General features: G+C 35.3%; 1 protein-coding gene across 1 annotated transcript in view; it reads left to right on the top strand.

Annotated features, from left to right (window-relative positions):
- not (ubiquitin carboxyl-terminal hydrolase nonstop) overlaps window positions 1-20,524 on the top strand; it is a 51,973-nt gene that overhangs the window by 25,629 nt on the left and 5,820 nt on the right. The window contains exons 6-9 of the mRNA XM_076449515.1: window positions 10,720-10,867; window positions 12,013-12,115; window positions 15,206-15,303; window positions 19,944-20,013. Coding sequence (XP_076305630.1) covers window positions 10,720-10,867; window positions 12,013-12,115; window positions 15,206-15,303; window positions 19,944-20,013 — 419 coding nt within the window. The remainder of the gene's footprint in view (window positions 1-10,719; window positions 10,868-12,012; window positions 12,116-15,205; window positions 15,304-19,943; window positions 20,014-20,524) is intronic.

Genomic DNA, 20,524 nt, shown 5'->3' with positions numbered 1-20,524 from the left:
CTTAAATCACTTTACATGTACAAAATGTTTTTATTACTTGTGGTTTTTTTCTCCTGACTGGATGTCAGTTTAGTACATGAATGTTCATAATAAATTTTAATATTAGGGGTACTGAATTCTTTTACTCCAGAAAACAGTATGAGGGCTGGCTCCATAAAGACACAGATTGTATAGAGTGCAAAGTAGTGAGTATGTTGCAGTCACCTAATGTTGATCTATTATTGGCTGATACTTGCTGTTTCATCCTGTACTTATGTTTTTTTAAAGGAACACAGGATTTCTGTAAAAAAAGAAAAAGAAAAAACTCACTTCAAGCTTTAATGAGAACCTCTTTTACACTAGAATTATTATTTTTAAAAACATTACCACAAGTTATGTCTAAAAGATTATATTCAAGAATATCAGATAAATTTGAATCTAGCATTTTGCTCTTTATTTTCAGACTCAGCTTAGATCTTTTCCACCTGTGCATTATCATCTATGTATTTATGCCATTTATTTATTGTGTTTTATAAGAAAGATAGTTTCCAAAACATACATACCTCTGCTTATAATTTAACTATTTCTCAATCTCCAGGGTTTCCACACTTTGCCCAGTGAGCATTGAACATGTTTGTTCCTGTCTTTTATACACCACTCTAATGCTCTTGTCAAATTCTAATAAGGCTCAGCATGGCCAGGTGGGTTAAGGCATTTGATTCGTAATCCAAGGGTTGCGGGTTTGAATTCCTGTCGCACCAAACATGCTTGCCCTTTCAGCTGTGTGGACATTATAATGTGACAGTCAACCCCGCTATATTCGTTGGTAAGAGCTGCCCAAGAGTTGGTGGTGGGTGGTGATGACTAGCTGCCTTCCCTCTTGTCTTACACTGCTAAATTAGGGATGGCTAGCACAAATAGCCTTCGCATAGCTTTGCATGAAATTCAAAAAATAAACAAACAAATTCTAATTTGTGAAAGTTTTCACCAATTTCAATGCACCTTCTATCTATTTACTATATACAAGTACCTCATGAAGATAATATAATCACTTTTTATTGACAAAGCATTATGCATGGGTTTCTGTAAACAGAAATATTGTTATTATTCACAATTTGTATTGCGACATTGTATTTGGTTGGTTTTTCTACTGTGATATCTTAATTTATATTAATAGATTACTTTAAACAAAAACATAATGACAGGTATGAATTCCTGCATTAATGTTATTACTATGGAGGCCAACCAGACCTTTTCTCTTTCACCTCTGCTGTCTGGTATTTGTCAACAATTGGGGAAAGTCACTCAGTCAAGGCTGTCCATGACATGATTTGTTCTGAGGTGAGATATATATGCAAACCACAGGTGTCTGTTTGGAGGGTTCTGAGGTAAATTTTGTAAATGACAAAGGACCACCTGGGGAGTATTTATACTCACTTTTTCCATCTCTTTCTTTCACTAGTTAGGTCTCAACAGAGGACAATTTTGATCAGCTGCTTCCAGTCCTTTTACTTCAGTTGGTTACTCAGGTTTGTAATGTTCTGGGAATATCCCTGATTGCATTTGACTCTACTTTTTCCTTGCTGGCAGAAAGGATGGCAAGTGACTACTTGGTTCTTCTTCCTTCTCCTGATATTGCTGTTCATGCTGGAAGATTTCCATATATATGGAATATATATATATATATATATATATACATATATGCTGTATTCTTCACATTTATCAGAACAGCATGCTTTGGCTTATTGCTGCCAGGAGGTACATTTAGATACTCAGTGGATGGACTCCATTTTGGGCATATGGGACCTAGATTGGAAGCTGTGATCACTTTAAACAGATCAGTTTTCTCAGATCTGTCTTGCTCTTGACTGTCCTGATGTATTTATCTTCAATCCAACTTTTGGCCCCTCGATGTGAATTCCTGTATGTTGTGCGGGGGCCTCCCAGAGGAGGTAAACTGAAAGAACAGAACCTCTGACCTATGAAGGGGAGGAGAGGATCCTGGTGGTTGAGGGGTCCAACCCTAACACACCACTTTGGCCTTGAATTCCTGTAGATGGGCAGCCTTGGGGTGGCCTTCCTTGGGTTAGTCGGCTGGTCCACTGGGGCTAGGGTCAACCAAGTACCAGTGTTGGATGTCCTCAGTAGTTGATGTGGACATTGTATTTGATGCTGGTATTTGGGTATAGTGCTCATAAAATCCTGGCGTTGTTGTAGTGTCCTTGTTTGGCATTGTATTGCATCCACTTGTAGAGCTCCATGGTGGGTAGTTTGATTCCTTCAAACTACCGTCCAGTTGCTTTCACGAGCTGTCTCTGTAAGATTTCAGAGAGAAAGGTTAATGCTTGTCTTGTTTGGTTTCTCAAATCAAACAACTTCCTCTCACCCACCCGATGTGAGTTCCGACAACAGCACTCCATGGTGGACCACCTGATTCGACTTGAAACGTCAATTTGAGAAGCCTTTCTCAAATGACAATATCTTGTATCAATATTCTTTGACATTGAGAAGGTTTATGATACAACATGGAGGTATGGCATTTTGTGAGATCTCCATTTATATTGGTTACATGTCCAATTGCTCATCTTTATTGGAATTTTTTTAATGGACAGGTGATTCCAAGTTCGTGTACATTCCACACTTTCCTGTTCTTTTCCACAAGAACTTGGAGTTCCTCAGGGCTGTGTTTTGAGTGTCACTCTTTTTGGTATAAAGATTAATGCCATCACTGAACACTCCCTCTTAGTTTTGCAAACATGCTTTATGTCAACAACTTTCATATATTGAGTATATTGAGTGGCAGCTACAGACTACCCTCAATTGTTTACTGAAGTAAATCACAGCAAACAGTTTTAACTATTTACATAAAACTATTTACATGCACTTTTGCCATCAACAGGGTATTCACTGTGATCTTGAACCCCATATTGGTGAAGTTGTGCTACCTGTGGTCCCTGAGACAAAGTTCTTGGGGCTTATCTTTGACCTTAAGCTTAACTTTATACCACACATCAAGCAGTTTCAGGTCAAATGTACAAGAGCACTGAACATTCTCTATGTTCTCTCTTCCAATGCTTGGGGAGCAGATCAATGTTCTATACTAAAGATATATCTTGCTCTTATTTGATTGAAATTAGACTATGAATCACTGGTCTATGGCTCTTGCCAGGGCCTTGGCCTTGAAGATACTGGACCTTGTTCATCATCAGGGACTTTGGCTCTAAACCAGGACTTTCTGCACTTCCCCAGTTCTGAGCTTATTTACAGTTTTATGAACCTTCTCTGCATCACTGCTTTTTGCAACTGTTTTTACTATATACTTTGAAACATCTTCCTTTCGAAAAAAATCCCACCTGGGGTTGTTTCCTTCCTTGGTAGGCCATGCTTTTTCAGAACAGACGATCCACCATTACTTCTTTTGGCCTTTGTATCCAGATGCAGTTTGATGAATTGGGTCTGTCTTTGGATAACATTGCTGTATCCACTGGTCAGCTCATCCTATCATGGCTTATTACAGTCCCCATATGTGATCTGTCTTTGAGTAATCTGAGAAAAGCAGACACTCCTGATTGGAAATACTGTCTGTTATTTGCTGAGCATCTTTCGAACCATCTTTCCATTCTTGTTTATACAGATGGTTCAAAATCAGGTGACTCTGTGCACAACCATCAAACCACAACAAACCATGGCAGAACTGAATATAAGTACATGCTCAAGAGAAATGGACTGGTCGGTTTTGAATATTGGCATGAACAGGGTAGGAACTAACATGAAGTGATTCCAGAGCCAGTACAAAACTAAGTCAGTCAGTATAGTGTAATTTGAGTACTTTTTAGCTTCTATGTCATCCAGTTTTTCTGGATATGAGGCCATGTTGGTATTTGTGGGAACAGGCATGCTGACACCACAGATAAATCTGTCTGCTTCAGCACTTTCACTGCTGTGCCTGTTCCATACATGAACTGTGGTCCTGTATTCAAGGCTCAGTTCTCTATTAGTTGGCAGTTGACTTGGAGTGAGTAATGTGAAAAGCTTTTCCAAATAAAACCCTCTATTGGACTTTGGCTGCCGTGCTTCTGTAAGGATTGGAGAGAGGAAGTTTTAACTAGACTGTGCCACTGGTCACAGTTTTTACTCACCATTTTCTTTTATCTGGGACTGTTGCATGAATGTGTTGTCTGTGTAACACTCAGATCACAATTAGCCACATTTTACCATCTTACCATTGTTATGATTCTCAAGGACAGCACCATTTTAAACATGTTTTGTCCCAAGGTTTATCCGTAACATTAGAAAGTGTTATTGGTGATGGTGACACTATTCATCTTGAGAATGTTTTTAGTTTTTTAAAGATCATTGATAATTTTAATGCTATTTAGATTTTTAATTTATACATTAGACCTTTTTTAATCTGATTCCCTTTTAAGAATCAAAGGACATCTAGTTCAAGTTGAAATTAGAAAATGGCCATAATGTCAAATAACTCAAAACCAGAACTGGAAAGGCCAACTTCAAGTGACTAATGCTGATTTTTGAACTTACGTGTTAGTCATCCTGGCGAGTTATAATAATTACAATTATGCTACAGAAAGTTTTTTACAACTTGTATTACTGTAGTTTTTAGATGTAAAAATTGGATTTAATGCTGTTTATGTTTTTAATTCAAAGATTAAACTTTGGCTTGTGTTACTTTAATTTCCTTTTATGAATTTTACTAATTTTACTCTAATTTTAACTTTATATCAGATGTTTGGCACAGATAGCCTAGTTGCTTTGCGCCGAAAAACACCAAACCAACCAACCTATTTCTAGGTATAAGGAATTGATTGTTTATTGATTGAGATCCTTCAATTTCCTGTGACCTACCTTTCATTACCCTAATGAGGTGACTTTGCAGATTGATTCACATAGCTTATAATGAATTATTGTTACGGGAGAGGAATATTTTGTATGTTGCAAATCACTAGCTTTGCCACATCTCTCTCATTAACAGCTCGGTTGAAGACGTGGATTACTACAAAAACCTTCCTATATCATTGCTATTATTTTCTGGCAGCTTCCTTTTCTGGATGTTTTTGACCACCCCTTCAGCTATTTTGAACACATCTGTTAGACCTTAAACAAAGATAAGTATCTTCCTCAGTTACGTATTCTCTTATTCCCAGGGCCTCTTTCACTCGATCCCACTCTCTGGCAGGTGTTGCACAGTCAGATATGCTTTCTGATTTGAATTCTGTACTAGCAAACACTCTCACTATAATTACTACAAACATGTACTACAACTCCCTGGCTCTGCCAGTGGAACTCTGGAGTCCTTACCATTCCCAGTTCCCAGTCACTGGGGTAGTGGAGAGAGGCTTTTCTTTCAGGGCATTTGAGCATGTTCTTTCTACTCCCCTTGGTGTGGATTCCTGTACATGGTGAGGGGACCTCCCAGGGAAGGTTCTGTTCTTTCAGTTTACCTCCTCTGGGATATAAACATCCACCCACGTGTTTGCTGTGCATGGCGACCCATGAAGGGGAGGAGAGGATCCTGGTGGTTGAGGGATCCAACCCTAACACACCACTTTGGCCTTGAATTCCTGTAGACGGGCGGCCTTTGGGTGGCCCCCCTTGGGTCAATCAGCTGGTCCACTTGGGCTAGAGTCAACCAAGTACCAGTGTTTGAAGTTCTGAACGGGTGTTGTGGACATTGTGTCTGATGCTGGTGTTTGGGTATAGTGCTCACAAAACCCTGGTGTTGCTGCAATGTCTTTGCATGACATTGTAGTGCGTCCCCTCGTAGGGCTTCATGGTGGGTGGGGTCAGTGGGTACCGATATTTTCCTTTTTTCCTATGGATCCTCCTACAAAAAATTTAAATAGAATAGTGAAAAAACAGTCAATAGGTAAACAACCACATCTTGAAGACTCTGAGCAGCAATCTTCAACATCTGTAACACATGTACCTCATTTTCTTATATTACATTATCTTTCAGAAAAACCTTTAGGGCAAATGTCCCTCTTTTTTTATTCAGAAGGGACTAGAGGGTCTTGCTGGCTCTCTAAAGTCAGTAAAGAAGCTTCGATCTGGAGACATATTGGTTGAAACATCCATATCCCAACACAGTGAACTCTCTTGAATTCAAAGGCAATTTGGGATATACCTATTGAGGTTACCCCTCATGCTACCTTGAATTCATCACGAGGAGTTATTGTTGAGAGGGATTTGAAGAACATCCCCGAGTCAGAGATTCTTGCTGGTCTCTCCACTCAAGTAGTTTCTGCAGTGAGGCACATCTCCACTCGCAAAAGATGGAGTTACACTGCTGACAGATATCCTCGTTTTGATATTTACATCACCACGTGCACCTTCCACCATCAAGGCAGGTTATCTAATTTGCAGGATATGGCCATACATTTCAAACCTTCTCTGATGTTTCCAGTGTCAGAGGTTTGGCCACTCAAAGACGTCATGTCATGGTTCCCTGACATGTGCTCATTGTGGTGGTAAGGACCATGATGCCTAAGAGTGTGACATGGACCCACATTGTATCAACTGCAATGGTTCTCACTCTTCCTAATTTCATTCTTGCCCAAAATGGTTGGAGGAAAAAGAGGTGCAGCATTTGAAAATGACTCATAACATTAGTTATCCTGAGGCTCGGAAATTGCTGTCTGCCACTCCATCTCGGACATATGCTGTTGGACTTCGTTCCACAACTACAGTGGGAGTGCAGACAGATCTCTCTGTGCCTCCAAGAGAATCATTTTCAAAATAAATGAAAAGCCTTTTGACCTCCATGGTTAAAAAGGTTGATGAATTGACTTCTACACCCATCTCTGTTCCTCCCATACATTCCAACAAACCTCCAGATCCATATCCTGTGGTTTCAAATACAGGCATTTCTTCTGATCCATCTTTTTCTCCCACCACAAGATTCAAACCAATCATTCGTTCGTGTCCTCAGTCACTGGAATCTTCTTTCAACAGCAAAGACCTGCCCAATTGGCCCAGCACAGATCCATGGATGCTGATAGACCTCCCTCGAATAAAGACAGTAAAGAAAAAAGATGTGGTTGTAAACAGCATGGTCCTCCACCCAATTCGCCTACACAATTAAAAATGGAACTGTCGAGGTTTACATTTTAATCTGGATGATATCAAAACACTGATTGCTTCCTACCATCCTGTATGTCTTTCTTTACAAGAAACATTTCTAAAACCTGCTGATACAATCACCATTCAGCAGTTTTCTCTGTACAGAAATGACAAGCTGTGTGATGGATGAGTATTTGGAAGGGTGGCACTATTGGTTGATCAGCATGTGTCCACCCTCTCTTTGTCACTCACCACACCCTTGGAGGCCGTAGCCATCTGTGTTTCCTTGGGTCATACCATCACTGTTTGTTCTCTCTACTGACATATGATCAATCAGACCTAGATGCTCTTGTTGAACAGTTGCTGTCTCCCTTTCTAATCCTGGGGGATTTTAATGGACATCATCCCCTCTGGGGAAGTGCTGTTATTGATAGGAGGGGCTGCTCTGTAGAGTGTATGCTCTCTGATCAGTCTTTGTTTTCAATACTGGTTCTTCCACCTATTTTCATGCACCTATTCAGTCATTTACCACTATTGATCTCTGTTTCATCCCCTTCATTATTCTCCCATTTTTCATGAAGGGTTGACAATAATCCACTAGGCAGTGATCATTTTCCTATACTTTTGAGAGAGACTGGCCGTGGTCGATGCCACCCGACCCATGTGCCCCGGTGGAAGCTGGATCAGGCATACTGGTCCACTTTCACTGCTTTCGCAGAACTTGATCCTGCCATCGTGAATCAACCATCAATAGACGACTGTGTGGCAGTGGTAACTGACTGTATTATACAAGCAACTGCTCAGTGTATTCCTAAAACCTCAACACGTTTTCCACGATATCCTCGTCCATGGTGAAATCTTGCTTTCCACTTGGCATGGAAGGCTCAAAAACAGGCCTGGGATACTTTCTGTAGATATCCCACACTTTCGAACCGCATCGTTTTCCCATGGACCTGTGCACATGCTAGGTGAGTAAGATGTCAAAGCCAGAAGCTATCTTGGATTAAGTTCACAACTAGCATATCTTCTTCTACCAGTTCCAAGGTCATATGGGACAGGATTCGAAAGGTCATTGGGCACTACAATTCTGTCCCCTTCTTGATCTTACTCTCTGGCCAAGAGGTAGCTGATGTCTGGAGCATTGCCAATACTCTAGGTGAAAGCTTTTGCCAGGTATCTGGCTCTTCTGTTTGTTCCTCCACCTTCTTGGCCATCAAGACTCGGGCAGAGCATTCACCTCTTTCTTTTCGAACTGACTGTCTCTCTGACTGTAATTGTCCCTTTACACTGGTGGAACTGAAAATGGCCCTTCATCGGTCTGGCAGTACATATGTTGGACCTGATGATGTACACTATGACATGCTGTGCTATCTCCTGCTTCTCTTGATATTCTTCTAATTGTTTTTAACCAGATTTGGCAGGAGAATGTTTTTCCTGATGTCTGGTGCCAGGCTATTATCTTACCTTTCTCTAAGCCTGGGAAAGATCCCAAGATTCCTTCAAACTACTGTGCAATTGCTTTGATGAGCTGTCTCTCTAAGATCTTAGAGAGGATGGTTAATGCTTGTCTTGTTTGGTTCCTCAAATCAAACAACCTCCTCTCACCTACCCTGTGTAGGTTCGATGACAGCACTCCACCATGGATTACCTAATTCGACTTGAAACATCAATCAGAGAAGCCTTTCTCAAAGGACAACATCTTGTATCAATATTCTTTGACATTGAGAAGGCTTATGACACAACATAGACGTATGGCATTTTGCGAGACTTCCATATATGTGGATTACGTGGCCATTTACCCATGTTTATTAAAAATTTTTTAATGAACAGGAGATTCCAAGTTCGTATGGGTTCGACACTTTCCCGTTCTATTGTACAGGAACTTGGGGTTCCTCAGGGCTGTGTTTTGAGTGTCACACTTTTCACTATAAAGATTAATGCCATCACTGAATATTTCACTCTCACTGTTGCAAATTATCACCTTTTGATAATGGCTGTTATGACACATAACCCAGAACCAGGACTGGAAAGGCCAACTTCAGGTGACTGATGGTGGTTCTGTAGTTTATGAAGAAAGTTAATTACATTGACTAGGTGTCAACATTGGTTTTATGCTTTTTCTGTTTTTCAATGATGTTTTGTTTGACCTTCATTACCTTTTATGTATTTTACTACATTTAGTTTATTTTTACCTTTTTACTGGATTTTGGCACAGATAGCCTAGCTGCTTTGTGCCATAAAACACTAAATCAATCAATCTTTCTGCTCTTTGAGAAGAGGGCAAAGTTAAGGGCTCTCCTTCAGTCTTTGGATGTTTCTTCCAAGAGTTTGGTAGGCACTAGCCTCCATGCGAGTCTGTTTATAATTTCAGTTCAGATTTGACAGTAAGCTATCTGGTTGGGGTGTGCAGGTTCCTTCTTGATCACTGTTGGTTTCCTAACTTGTTTTTAGAAGGAGGTCAAATACCTACCTCCTCATAATTTTGAATGCAAAGTGGTCCCATCCTTGGTCCATGGTTGAGCACAGGTTCCATGTCCTCACCCATAATTCCAGACCAGATAAGTTCTGTTCATTTGGTTAAGTAAGATGTATATGATCCTACCATTCAAGACGTGCTGTTTTGTCTTTTGAACTTCTTCAGGCAGAGGAGAATGTTTGTCCACTTTTGTGTCACTTTCTACTTGTGATTTCCAGTGGTTTGAAATGCACTGCTCTATGGTTACAATCTGGCATCTAATCAAACGTAATATATATAAAATATTCACTATGAGAAAGTATTAACTTTTCTTATCTTGACCATCATGCGATGATCAAAGGATATTTTTACTTTTATCCTTCCATTCTTTTCTTATCAGTTAATATATGCTTGTCTGAATAGGTTATTTTGCCTTTCTGAATATACAGTTTTAATCTGGCTTGCTTTGTTCTGCTAGCTTAGGTAATCTTTCTTTATCTCCAAGTTTGCTTAAACTGCTGATTAGAAAGATTTGTACAGTGTTGGATGATGACATATGCATGGTCTTTAATGGCAAGTGTGAGAATGTGGGCTGGAATGAGATAAGTGCTGGAATTTTTTATGAATGTCACCTAACATTAGGTATTTGTCATCTGATTCTGGATTCTATCTGTTTTGACTTATGGATAATGGTTTTTACTTGTAGGAAAGCTCATTTGTCCACAGCATTCAACTGACTTGAAATTGGTGTTATGTAAATCTTGTACTACTGAATTTTTCTGAACTTGATAGTGTTATATGTACTATTTCTGTAAAACTGTTTGGCATTTTAAAGTAGTCTGTTATTTTTCCATTTCTGTAAAATGCCTTAACACTTGGTATGTGCACTTTTATTTTGGCACTGACTTGTGCATTTTGTTAGCAAGAAGTATACATAATATAGTATATTTTTCCTAGGTAAAGTGTTATTAGATTTACTTATTAAACGTATAAATGTTCTAAGGTATATAGAAGTATATTTTGTTAAATATCACAATTTTAATTTATATTATGAGCATTATTTTTCCTTTTTTTAAATTTAATTTTGTCTAAATAAAAATCAGTAATTATTTAGTTCTAATCATGTGTATATGGAATTATCTTAAACATAGTTTTATCAGTCATGAACTACAAATATTGTTGAATGTGAAAATGCTTTTCTGTAGTTCTACTCAGGAAAAAGTACGCCTCACATTCCTTATCGGCTTCTTCATCTCGTGTGGACCCATGCTCGACACCTGGCAGGGTATGAGCAACAGGATGCTCATGAATTCTTCATAGCTACTCTAGATGTGTTACATAGGCATTGTAAAGGTGAAAACATGCTTAATTATGCAATTTAGGCTGTTTCAACTGGTTTGATTTAGATAAACAATTTTTCTTTGTATTTAGTTGTCATATTACAGTTTAAATAGGAATTGTGTCATTCATTCAAGTGGTGTAATATGTTTTATGAAAGAAAAATTTTCTCATTTAGCCTTCAATTTGCATTTGTATGAAGTCTACAACTATTTCTTAGCCTGTTTGGCTTAATTTTGTACATTTTTATGAACACTTCAAATACATTTACTACAATAAATGAAAAATATATCAACTAGTTTAAGTGTATTACATAAGTTTATGAAGAAAGTTAACTACATTTAACTTCTGCATTAAAAGGATTGACATGGTCTGGTGGCTAGGGTACTTGACATGCAATCTGTAGGTTGCAGATCTGAATTCTGTCATTGAACATGTTCATTTTTTCCAGCCATTGATGTATTATGATGTGGCAGTCAGTTGCAATAATCATTGGTAAAAGAGCACCCAAAGAGTTGGTGGTGGGTGGTGTTGACTTTGTTTTTCCTTCTAGTCTGTGACTTCAAAATTAAGGATGGCTAGCATAGATAGCCTTCAAGTAGCTTTATATGAAATTCAACAAAATAAAAACAAACTTTTAGGTATAATGAAGAAATACCAGCTCAAATCATTTGTTCCAGTATGCTTAGGGTTTTAATTGTTTCTTTTAAAACTATTCCTGGTATTTCTTTTTTAAAAGAATGAAACCACAAAGAATTTCAAGTTAGCATTACTTCATTATTGTACAGTGTTGTAAAAATAATTTTCTGTGTATGTTACAGTATAATTCCAATGATTTAAATGCTTATTTATTTAACATTATTGTTTACATTTATCATACTTAAATAGTGCATGCAAATAAAATATCTTATTGTTTGTTGAATAAAAATTATATTAGATATAAATTTATTTTGACCAGAATGTTTTTGCAAAAATCATCATGACTACCCATTCAAAGGTAATGCTCAGTTCATTTTGAAAGGTCACTAATAAAGCTTTTTGTGTGTTTAAAATTTTGTTTCAATTACAATTACAAAAAAACAACAAAACAAAAACTTTAGAATTATGGTTTAAACTGGTTTGTAACATGAGTGTTGTGTGTGTATTTTTCTCTTTTCAAGGTACAAATGGCTTATCAAGTAGTAATCCACACCACTGTAATTGTATTGTAGATCAGATCTTTACAGGGGGTCTTCAGTCAGATGTTGTTTGCCAAGCATGCAGGTAGGATCTTTTGCTGGGGTTAGATCAAGGTATTGACTGAAAAGAGTTACTTTTGTATAAAGATTTTCATGGAACATAATCTAGAACATTTGTCTTTTACCTCTATCTTGCATGTGGAGCACCTTTCATGTATCGATCACACACTTGTGTATCAAATATCAAAATTAAACTTAAAAATATTTTCAAATGGACATTTTAATATCAAAATTAAACTCAAATATTTTCAGATGGACATTTTATTATGTATTGTTGGTTGAATATATAAAATGAAACTTTCTAATCAACTATGAAATCTAAAATTTTAAGATGAAGTATTTTTAGTTTTTTTTACAAGTGTCCCACATTTTTTGATAGTTCACAACCTAAAACAAAAAAGATAGAACTCTTGTTTCTAAGACATGCCTGACAATGGTTGGTTGCAAACTCTTTGCCAACCTGAAGATAATCTAAGAAGGTCAAAACATTGTTTTAATACCCATACCAGCCATCTTTAGAATACATTTCCATAAAATCCCTTAAATTTACTGCATCTGCCACATCCAAAGTCAGTCTATTCCAAAGGTTGTCCACCCTTTAAAAATGTATAGCTGTTTTAGTTGATGATTTCTACTTTGCCAAAATTTATACATGTTCTCCAGTTTACCATTCTCACTGTAAACTATAAAAAATGATGATGCATCAATACTCTTAATTCCCCTAACAATCTTAGACACACCAGTTAGATCCTCTGAACTCATTTTTCAGGAGAAAATAAGTTCAGAGATTTTAATCTATTTTTATATGGTAACCTTTCTGTCCCAGGTATCAACCTTACAATGTTCCTCTGAACCTTTTCTAACAGTTCAATGTCTTTTTTGAGGTAGAGGTCCTAAGACTGAACAGATTACTCCAAATATGACATTATAATCTCTTTAAACTTGCATTCAGTATTGCTTTAGATACAACTTAAAATCCTATTTGCCCTATTATTAGCAACAGTATATATTCAAGATAATGATCAACCAGATTATCTCCTACAACCATGTTAAGATTATTCCCATAGAAATTATACTCATAATTTAAATTATGATATCCCATGTGCATTACCTTTCATTTGTTATAAGTAACAGCCATCTGCCATTTATTGGCTTATCTTAGCAAATCATTAAAATCAATTTATAAAGCATCATCCTTCTTCCTCTTGGCTAATAATACATGAAACTTTAATGCTGTCAGAAAATTTAAATAATCTATTGACCATTCCTTCTTTATCATTGATATAAATCAGAAAAAGTGAAGGTCTTAATACTAGGCTCTGAGGTACTTTATTCATAACATTAATCCAGTATGACTGAACTCCATTCCCTGTTTCTTCCATCTAGTCCATTTTCTATCCAGTGAGCCAATTTATCCCCCATACCTACAGATACAAGTTTTTAACAATTCTTTTATATGGCACATTGTCAGATGCTTTCTAAAAATCTAAACATACCAAATTCGCACCCATATCTTCACCTGCGTAAGTAGCAACTTCTTCAAATAATGTAAAAAGATTAGCAGGGAAATATTTTTTTCTAGTAAAGCCATGCTGACTATCCAAGAAAATTTTAAGCTTTGTTAAAGGACTTTGCAAAACATCTTTTATGAAATTCTCAATGTTTACCACTACTGATATTGTGATATAATTATTGTGACAATTTTATCACCTCCCTCATAAAGAGGAGGAGCATTAGCCAGCTTCATATCTTCTGGTACTTGCCTATATTCAAGGATTTAAACAAAATTGCTAAAAATAATAGTAAGTGGTTTGTATATCCAATCCTTAACCTTTTTCAAAATTCATTGAGTAAATATTATCTGGCTGTGTATTGCAAAATATGTATGTATTACAGTATTTTCAAGTTAAGGTTTTTATATGATTATATATTTATTGTAAATGTACCAAAACAATTCAGTTTTGGTTCAGAAATGTATAATGATTATCATGCTTTATGTTTGAAGTTTCTGCATTTCTGACAGTTTAGGTTTGATAAACTGATTTTTATAGATGTTAGAAATTACAAGAATCTGAGTTTTTGAAAATAGAAAAATAAAATAATTTTAAAACTTTCATTAATATGTAAAAAAAACCAATATAATGTTAAGACTACAGCCTTGAAGATAAGCACGATAATATGTTCAGATGTTTTGGAAAATTCCAAGATCTTAACACTTCTGTAACAAAACAAAATAATGGACTAAAGAACTTGACCTTACTGTTCACTTAAACAGAAATACAACCCATTCTATGCTAGAGTTGGGTATATTTGTCACTGACCAGCACACACACCTCTCCCCATCTTTCATGAATAAGGAAATAAAATTTTTATTTGAACAATGATATTCTTTGAAATTCATTTGTATAGCATTTACTTTTTACTTGCATTTCTGTAATAATTCATAAAGTTGGTGGTTTTGTATGTTTATGTAATAACAAACATTTTGAACATTCAGTAAAATATATTGTGGTGGTAGTTATTACTCTGCTGCCACAAGAAATGAGTGAACTTTATGGACTGAGTATGATTGTTGGTCTCTTGGTACATTTATTGAAAAAAAACATTAGTTAGTTTTGTAATAACATACTATTCAAATTATATTAAAGCATATACATATGGAATTCACTGTAAGTTGTTGGATTTTAGGAAATATTTGTATTAAGAAATAGTAGCATATTACTTATTGTTTTACTTATCAAAATAAAAACCGTGTGAAAGCATGCAGTACTCGGCTGTTTCTTGATGCTACGTTGTTTAATTTCACCTTTTCTTTCTGCTGATGGATATGGTTACAGGCTTTACATGTGACCTTTGTGTACGAGGAAGGATAAAAAGTATTTTCACTGTTGTTTAGAAGAATATGAAGAAGTGTTTTGTATTAGGTAAGATTTAATGAGTCTACTGTACTTATATAGCTGGCTAAATGACAAGCTTTTGTCATGACACTGTGTGAAAGACTATAAATGATAATTCTTCTGTATCACAGTATTGTACATATTTGTACGTTTAATTCTTTTAGGGTAGGTTGATAATATTTATGTAAGTTACAAAAGACTTATTGCTGTGATTTTAGGGGAGTGTCCACAACCATCGATCCATTCTGGGACATATCCTTGGATCTTGGACCTAGTCTCCATCTTCAGTCTTCCACGAGTGGTCATAATTCTACAGGTAACTATTATTAATTTGTTATTTTGACTGACTGCCATTTTAGAATTTAAGGGAAAGCAACTATGGAGTTGTTGAGTTATATTTCATAAAAATGCTAAGTTTAAGTTATGTACACATAGATACTCAAATGAATGGTGTTTACTCCTTTTCTGTGAACCTATACATAGCAATGTTTATTATAGTTTCAAATTTGGCATGTGTATCTTCATGAAAATTGATAAGCATTCAGTGAACATTATAAGTCTGTTGTACACAGAAAAACATTAAATTTTTGTAATAAATTCTTTTTACTAAAAATTTGTCTTAGAATTTACAAAGCTTTTATTGATATAGTTTGAGTGATAGGTGTTTTTCATCATAAGAATATAAATACCTGTTATCGTCTCTCAATTTTCTTATTCCATTTGCATAACCTCTAAAAACCACATAAATTAACGTCAAAATTTGTATGTTGGTAGAACTTCATACCTTATCTTCTCTAACACCAAATGTAGCAAAACAGTGAAACAAAATAAGGAATCCATTTTGTTTTCTATTATGACTGCAGATTGTTAGAAACAAGTTATTTATTCTAACAAAGCTTGTACTTTAATCTAGATTTTACCTAATTTTTGGGCATTGTTTATTTTTAACTTTGTACATTTTATTGTAGTTTACCTGTGGCTTTTTTACTGGTTATTTAGTGCAGATAGATAGCTCACTTGATTTGCATCATAACATGTCAACCATCTAACCAATCAATCTAACAAAGCCTCAATTTGTAATTGTTTATTACTTTATCATGCTCTCTAGGCCCTATTGCAACAGGAAAATTTTGTGTAAACACATGATTAAATTACAATCTTGAGATGCAGTTAGCTTGAACTGGTCTTGTGAAGTTTTTCATTTTAGTAACTTTTCTTAAAAAATATATAAAAATAAACATAAAATAATATGAGGCTTACCTAAATAAATAGGTTTATTTGTAATTAAGAACATATATATTTATTTTTTCAGTGTGTTGATTGTCCATAAAATTTATATTGCTTTTTATTACACAAATATATTAGGCATTAGAATAGAATGACCAAAAACTATTATAAATTAACTGTTTTTAGCTAAGTTATAAATGAATTTAAAAATTATATTGCTGCTTAAATTAGTAATTTTAGTCAACACATTCCAACCCATACAAATTATTGGTTTTGAGTGCCAAAACAAAGTAGACAATCATCAGATTCACATTGTGCATAAACTACTACTTTTTATTTTGGTTATAAAGGTGCCCAGTAGAAATCCCAGAGAATTGTAGATGTACCTTGAAAGACTGAAAAATAGAAGGGTACATCATTTGTGACAAAAATTATGGTAATTCAATGAAGCAAAAAACGTGTGTTCAACTTTCATATTCTGGGTTTTCAGTGTCTATAGTATGCGTAATTAATTTGTTGGACTCTGAAATGCATATGTTTAAAAAAAACAAAACTAAGATGGGGAAATCAGAGTACCAGATATATCACAAAGTTCAAGATTGATAATTTATTTAAATATTTCCTTTCAAAATTAAGAAATTTAAACTTAGCACATACTATTAAACTGTTTTAATGTCATGTTTATTGTTAAACATTGATATTAAAATTAAGTTTTGAATCTAATTCTTAGAAAGATCATGACGTGCACTTTGACTCGAGTGTTTGCATGATATTAATGCATTTTTGATTAATGAAGAATGTGGTAATTGAAATGCATCTTTTCATGAATAGTTTAAATCTAACTTATTTAGTTGTTCAATGCCTCAGATTTGAAGAATATAGAGAAACACTTTCTGTTGTGAGTAGCATTGATAACTAAAAAATTTAGTAAAAACCAATTACAGGCCTGAACCTGTGTTTATCTTTTTGCACTTGTTTAGTTTTCCATCTGGCTCAGAGCTTTATTATTCAGTTTTTTGTTTTGTTTTAATATACGAGGGCTGTTCAAAAAATACGCGGACTGTTTGAATTGTGCGGCTCCACTTGGTTTCAGGGGAATCCGCTTGGTGTCGCTAGGTTCGCACAGATCAGCTGATTACGACGCCATTTCCCGATTGCAGATATCTTCATTTATGTATTAGCTATGTGGTTTTAAATGAAGTGCGATTTTTTTCGTTTGGCGAATTTCAGAATGAATGGCATGAAGGAGCAATGACTTGCTGTGAAATTTTGTGTTAAACTTGGAAAATCTGCAACTGAAACTTTTGCTATGCTTAACACGGCTTACGGTGATGTTGCTATGAAGCGTATGGCATGTTTCAAGTGGCATGAACGTTTTAAGGATGGTCGACAGTCCATTGAAGATGATAAGCGTCCTGGACGTCCTTCCACGTCAACTGACGACCCACACATCGACAAAATCAACACCCTGGTGCAGGCAAATCGGCATCTGACTGTCAGGGAGCATGCTGAAGAGTGTGGGATATCAGTTGGATCTTGTTACGAGATTTTGACCGAAAAATTGAAGATGCACCGCGTTACTGCGACATTCAGCCCTCAGAACTCGTGAGTTTTTGGCCAAACACTCAATCACTGTTCTTCCCCACCCCCCTACTCACCTGACCTTGCTCCTTTCGATTTTTTTTTTTTTTGTTCCCCAAACTCAAAAGACCCTTGAAAGGACGAAGATTTGAGATGATTCCTGAGATTAAGGCAAATGCGACGAAGCAGCTGGAGGACATTACAAAAGAAGCATACTAGGACTGTTTCAACAAGTGGAAACACCGTAGGGATAAGTGTGTGCATTGGGAAGGAGAGTACTTTGAAGGGGTCCCAGACCTGTAACTTCTAAATAAAGTACATTTTGTTTTATGACGTCAGTCCGCGTATTTTTTGAACAGACCTCGTATGTGTAAGAGCTGTCCAATTTATACTTCATTTTTAACATAGTAGATATTTACAAAGGAAAGGTGTGCAATTATTAAAAGACAAATTTTAGTAGTGCATAAAATATTTCAAGTCTGAAATTAAAATTATTTTGACATGTTGACATTTTTGAAATTTACGTGTAATAAAGTGGCATGGATCTGCACTATATACTAGTTTTTTTCTGATTTTGATACAGAGTCAGCAAACAACAATCAATCATGTAAACATTTTGTAATGTTTAAACTCCATATAAAAGTGATTAGAGCTATTTGTTTTGAACATTATATTTTACTTTCTTTCATTTAAAATGATGAATGTACCCCACCAAGTGTTATATTTGTATTGACATTGAACATATATATGTATATATTTTTGTTAGTTATAAAAATACATGAATTTGTATTTTAACACCATTGTTTGGGTTCATTAAATCTTGTTTCAATCAAATCTCCTATGAAAATACAGTTATGCACTTATGCCTCATGGTTTCTCTAGAGACATGGATATCTCGGTAAATGTAATATTGTCATTGGCTTTAAACTCAAACAAGGTGCTGTGTTGAAGATACACTGTGTATTTAAATCAGACCTTGACAAATCTAGGGTGCCAGTTACCATGGTGACTAAAGCTTTCATTGTGGTCCCTATTTTCTCCCATTTTATTTGTGCATAGGATTGTGCTTAAGAGAACTCGAACCTAAAACAGATCTGGATTCTTGGAAGTTTGGAACTATTTTTGTGATATTTGAGTTATAAATCAAACTTTGCTTGTAGGATTTTAGTGGCTGATTCAGCACTTCCTCATGTTTTATCAGGAATGAAGTTCTGTGGTTGAACAACAGGTTCCTAATTTTCTGCCAATTTGGTTTTTCAAATAATCGGTGCACGTGTTTAAACTTAGATGGGAGCATAGGCAGTTAGTTCAGATAATACTATCAAGTGGTTGTTAATGTCATGATTATTAGCATGCATTCATTGCTGTGAAAGTAAATAAATATATGTAGTCCTCATTTCCTAGTATAAACAGTAGTGAAATTAGGTGAGGCACACCAGACTTCAGTTTTGGGGCTGACTCTAAGACCTGAAAATATTTGTCAAGGTTTGAGTTAATATTAATTCCACATATGTCAGTATCATGATACTGGCTGCTTGCCAAGTTTTCGGGTAGAAGATGGCTGACATGAGAATGTTTTTGTTGACTGTACAGTAAAATCTTTGGGCCCTGGTGGAAATCATTAGGTTATAAACAAATCCTTCAACTCAAATTGTGCAGTTATTGCATAACCTTGTATGATATAATTATTCACACATTGTGAATAACAATACTGTTTTATTAGATTTGGTTTTTTCGTACTTTGTGATAGTCTTGTTAGTAGTTATTGACAGAGTATAATTTTTATTCCAATAATTAGGGGGATAATTAACCAATTAATCAGTTGGTTAATAAGATGAAAAATATTTGAAAGGACTCGCTTAATTAAGGACATCTGGAAAGTATAAATATTTAAGTAGTGTTTTAAGAAAGGTTCAATACCTAGTATAAGATGAAGGAAACCAGTTTTTTGTACAGCAACTGCAGAAGTTAAAATTTAAAACCTAAAATAACATTATAGTTTGTAATTTTTTGTTTTTTTCTTAATGTTTTATTGCAGCATTTTTTTAGACAATGTAGAAGTTGTCTGCTGAAGTATATTGTTAAGGCATTGATAACATTCTGTTTAATTTTATTGTAAAAGTACTAAAATTTCTGCATTCATTGCAGAGAACATGGGCAATGATATTGGACTTAACGAGGATATGGAACCAACTTCTCTACTTGACTGTTTAGAAAGGTAAATTTAGCAATATTTTAATTTGATATTATGAAGCAAATGATTTTTATCTCTGTATTTTTAGACTAATTACAGTTTAAACTTGTAGTTTCTCCTTTTTTTATTAATTCATGTGTGTGCATATCTTCACCTGTATCTTTTTGCACTTGTTTAGTTTTACATCTGGCTCAGAGCTTTATTATTCAGTTTTTTGCTTTGTTTTAATATTTGTGTAAGAGCTGTCCAATTTATACTTCATTTTTAACATGAAACGTCACTATATTATCATTGAAGGAATTGTATTTCAGTTTGATGTTCTTAAGTTTTATCTGCCTGAGAGTTTTATTACAAAACTCACAAAACCTTTAAATGCTGAAGTAATAGGTGTATTTTCTTTTTCTCATTGGACTATTAGTTAATGGCAGTAATGATATATCAAAAATGATTGAATTCATTGTGCATATTTGGAGAACTCTTCATTTATGTGAAGAATACCTGTGATAGATATTTGTGGTAGAACATTTGTTACAAT

Source organism: Tachypleus tridentatus, chromosome 8 (genome assembly GCF_004210375.1).
Source record: "Tachypleus tridentatus isolate NWPU-2018 chromosome 8, ASM421037v1, whole genome shotgun sequence".
NCBI lineage: Eukaryota > Metazoa > Arthropoda > Merostomata > Xiphosura > Limulidae > Tachypleus > Tachypleus tridentatus.
This window is presented reverse-complemented; position numbering and strand designations above follow the sequence as displayed.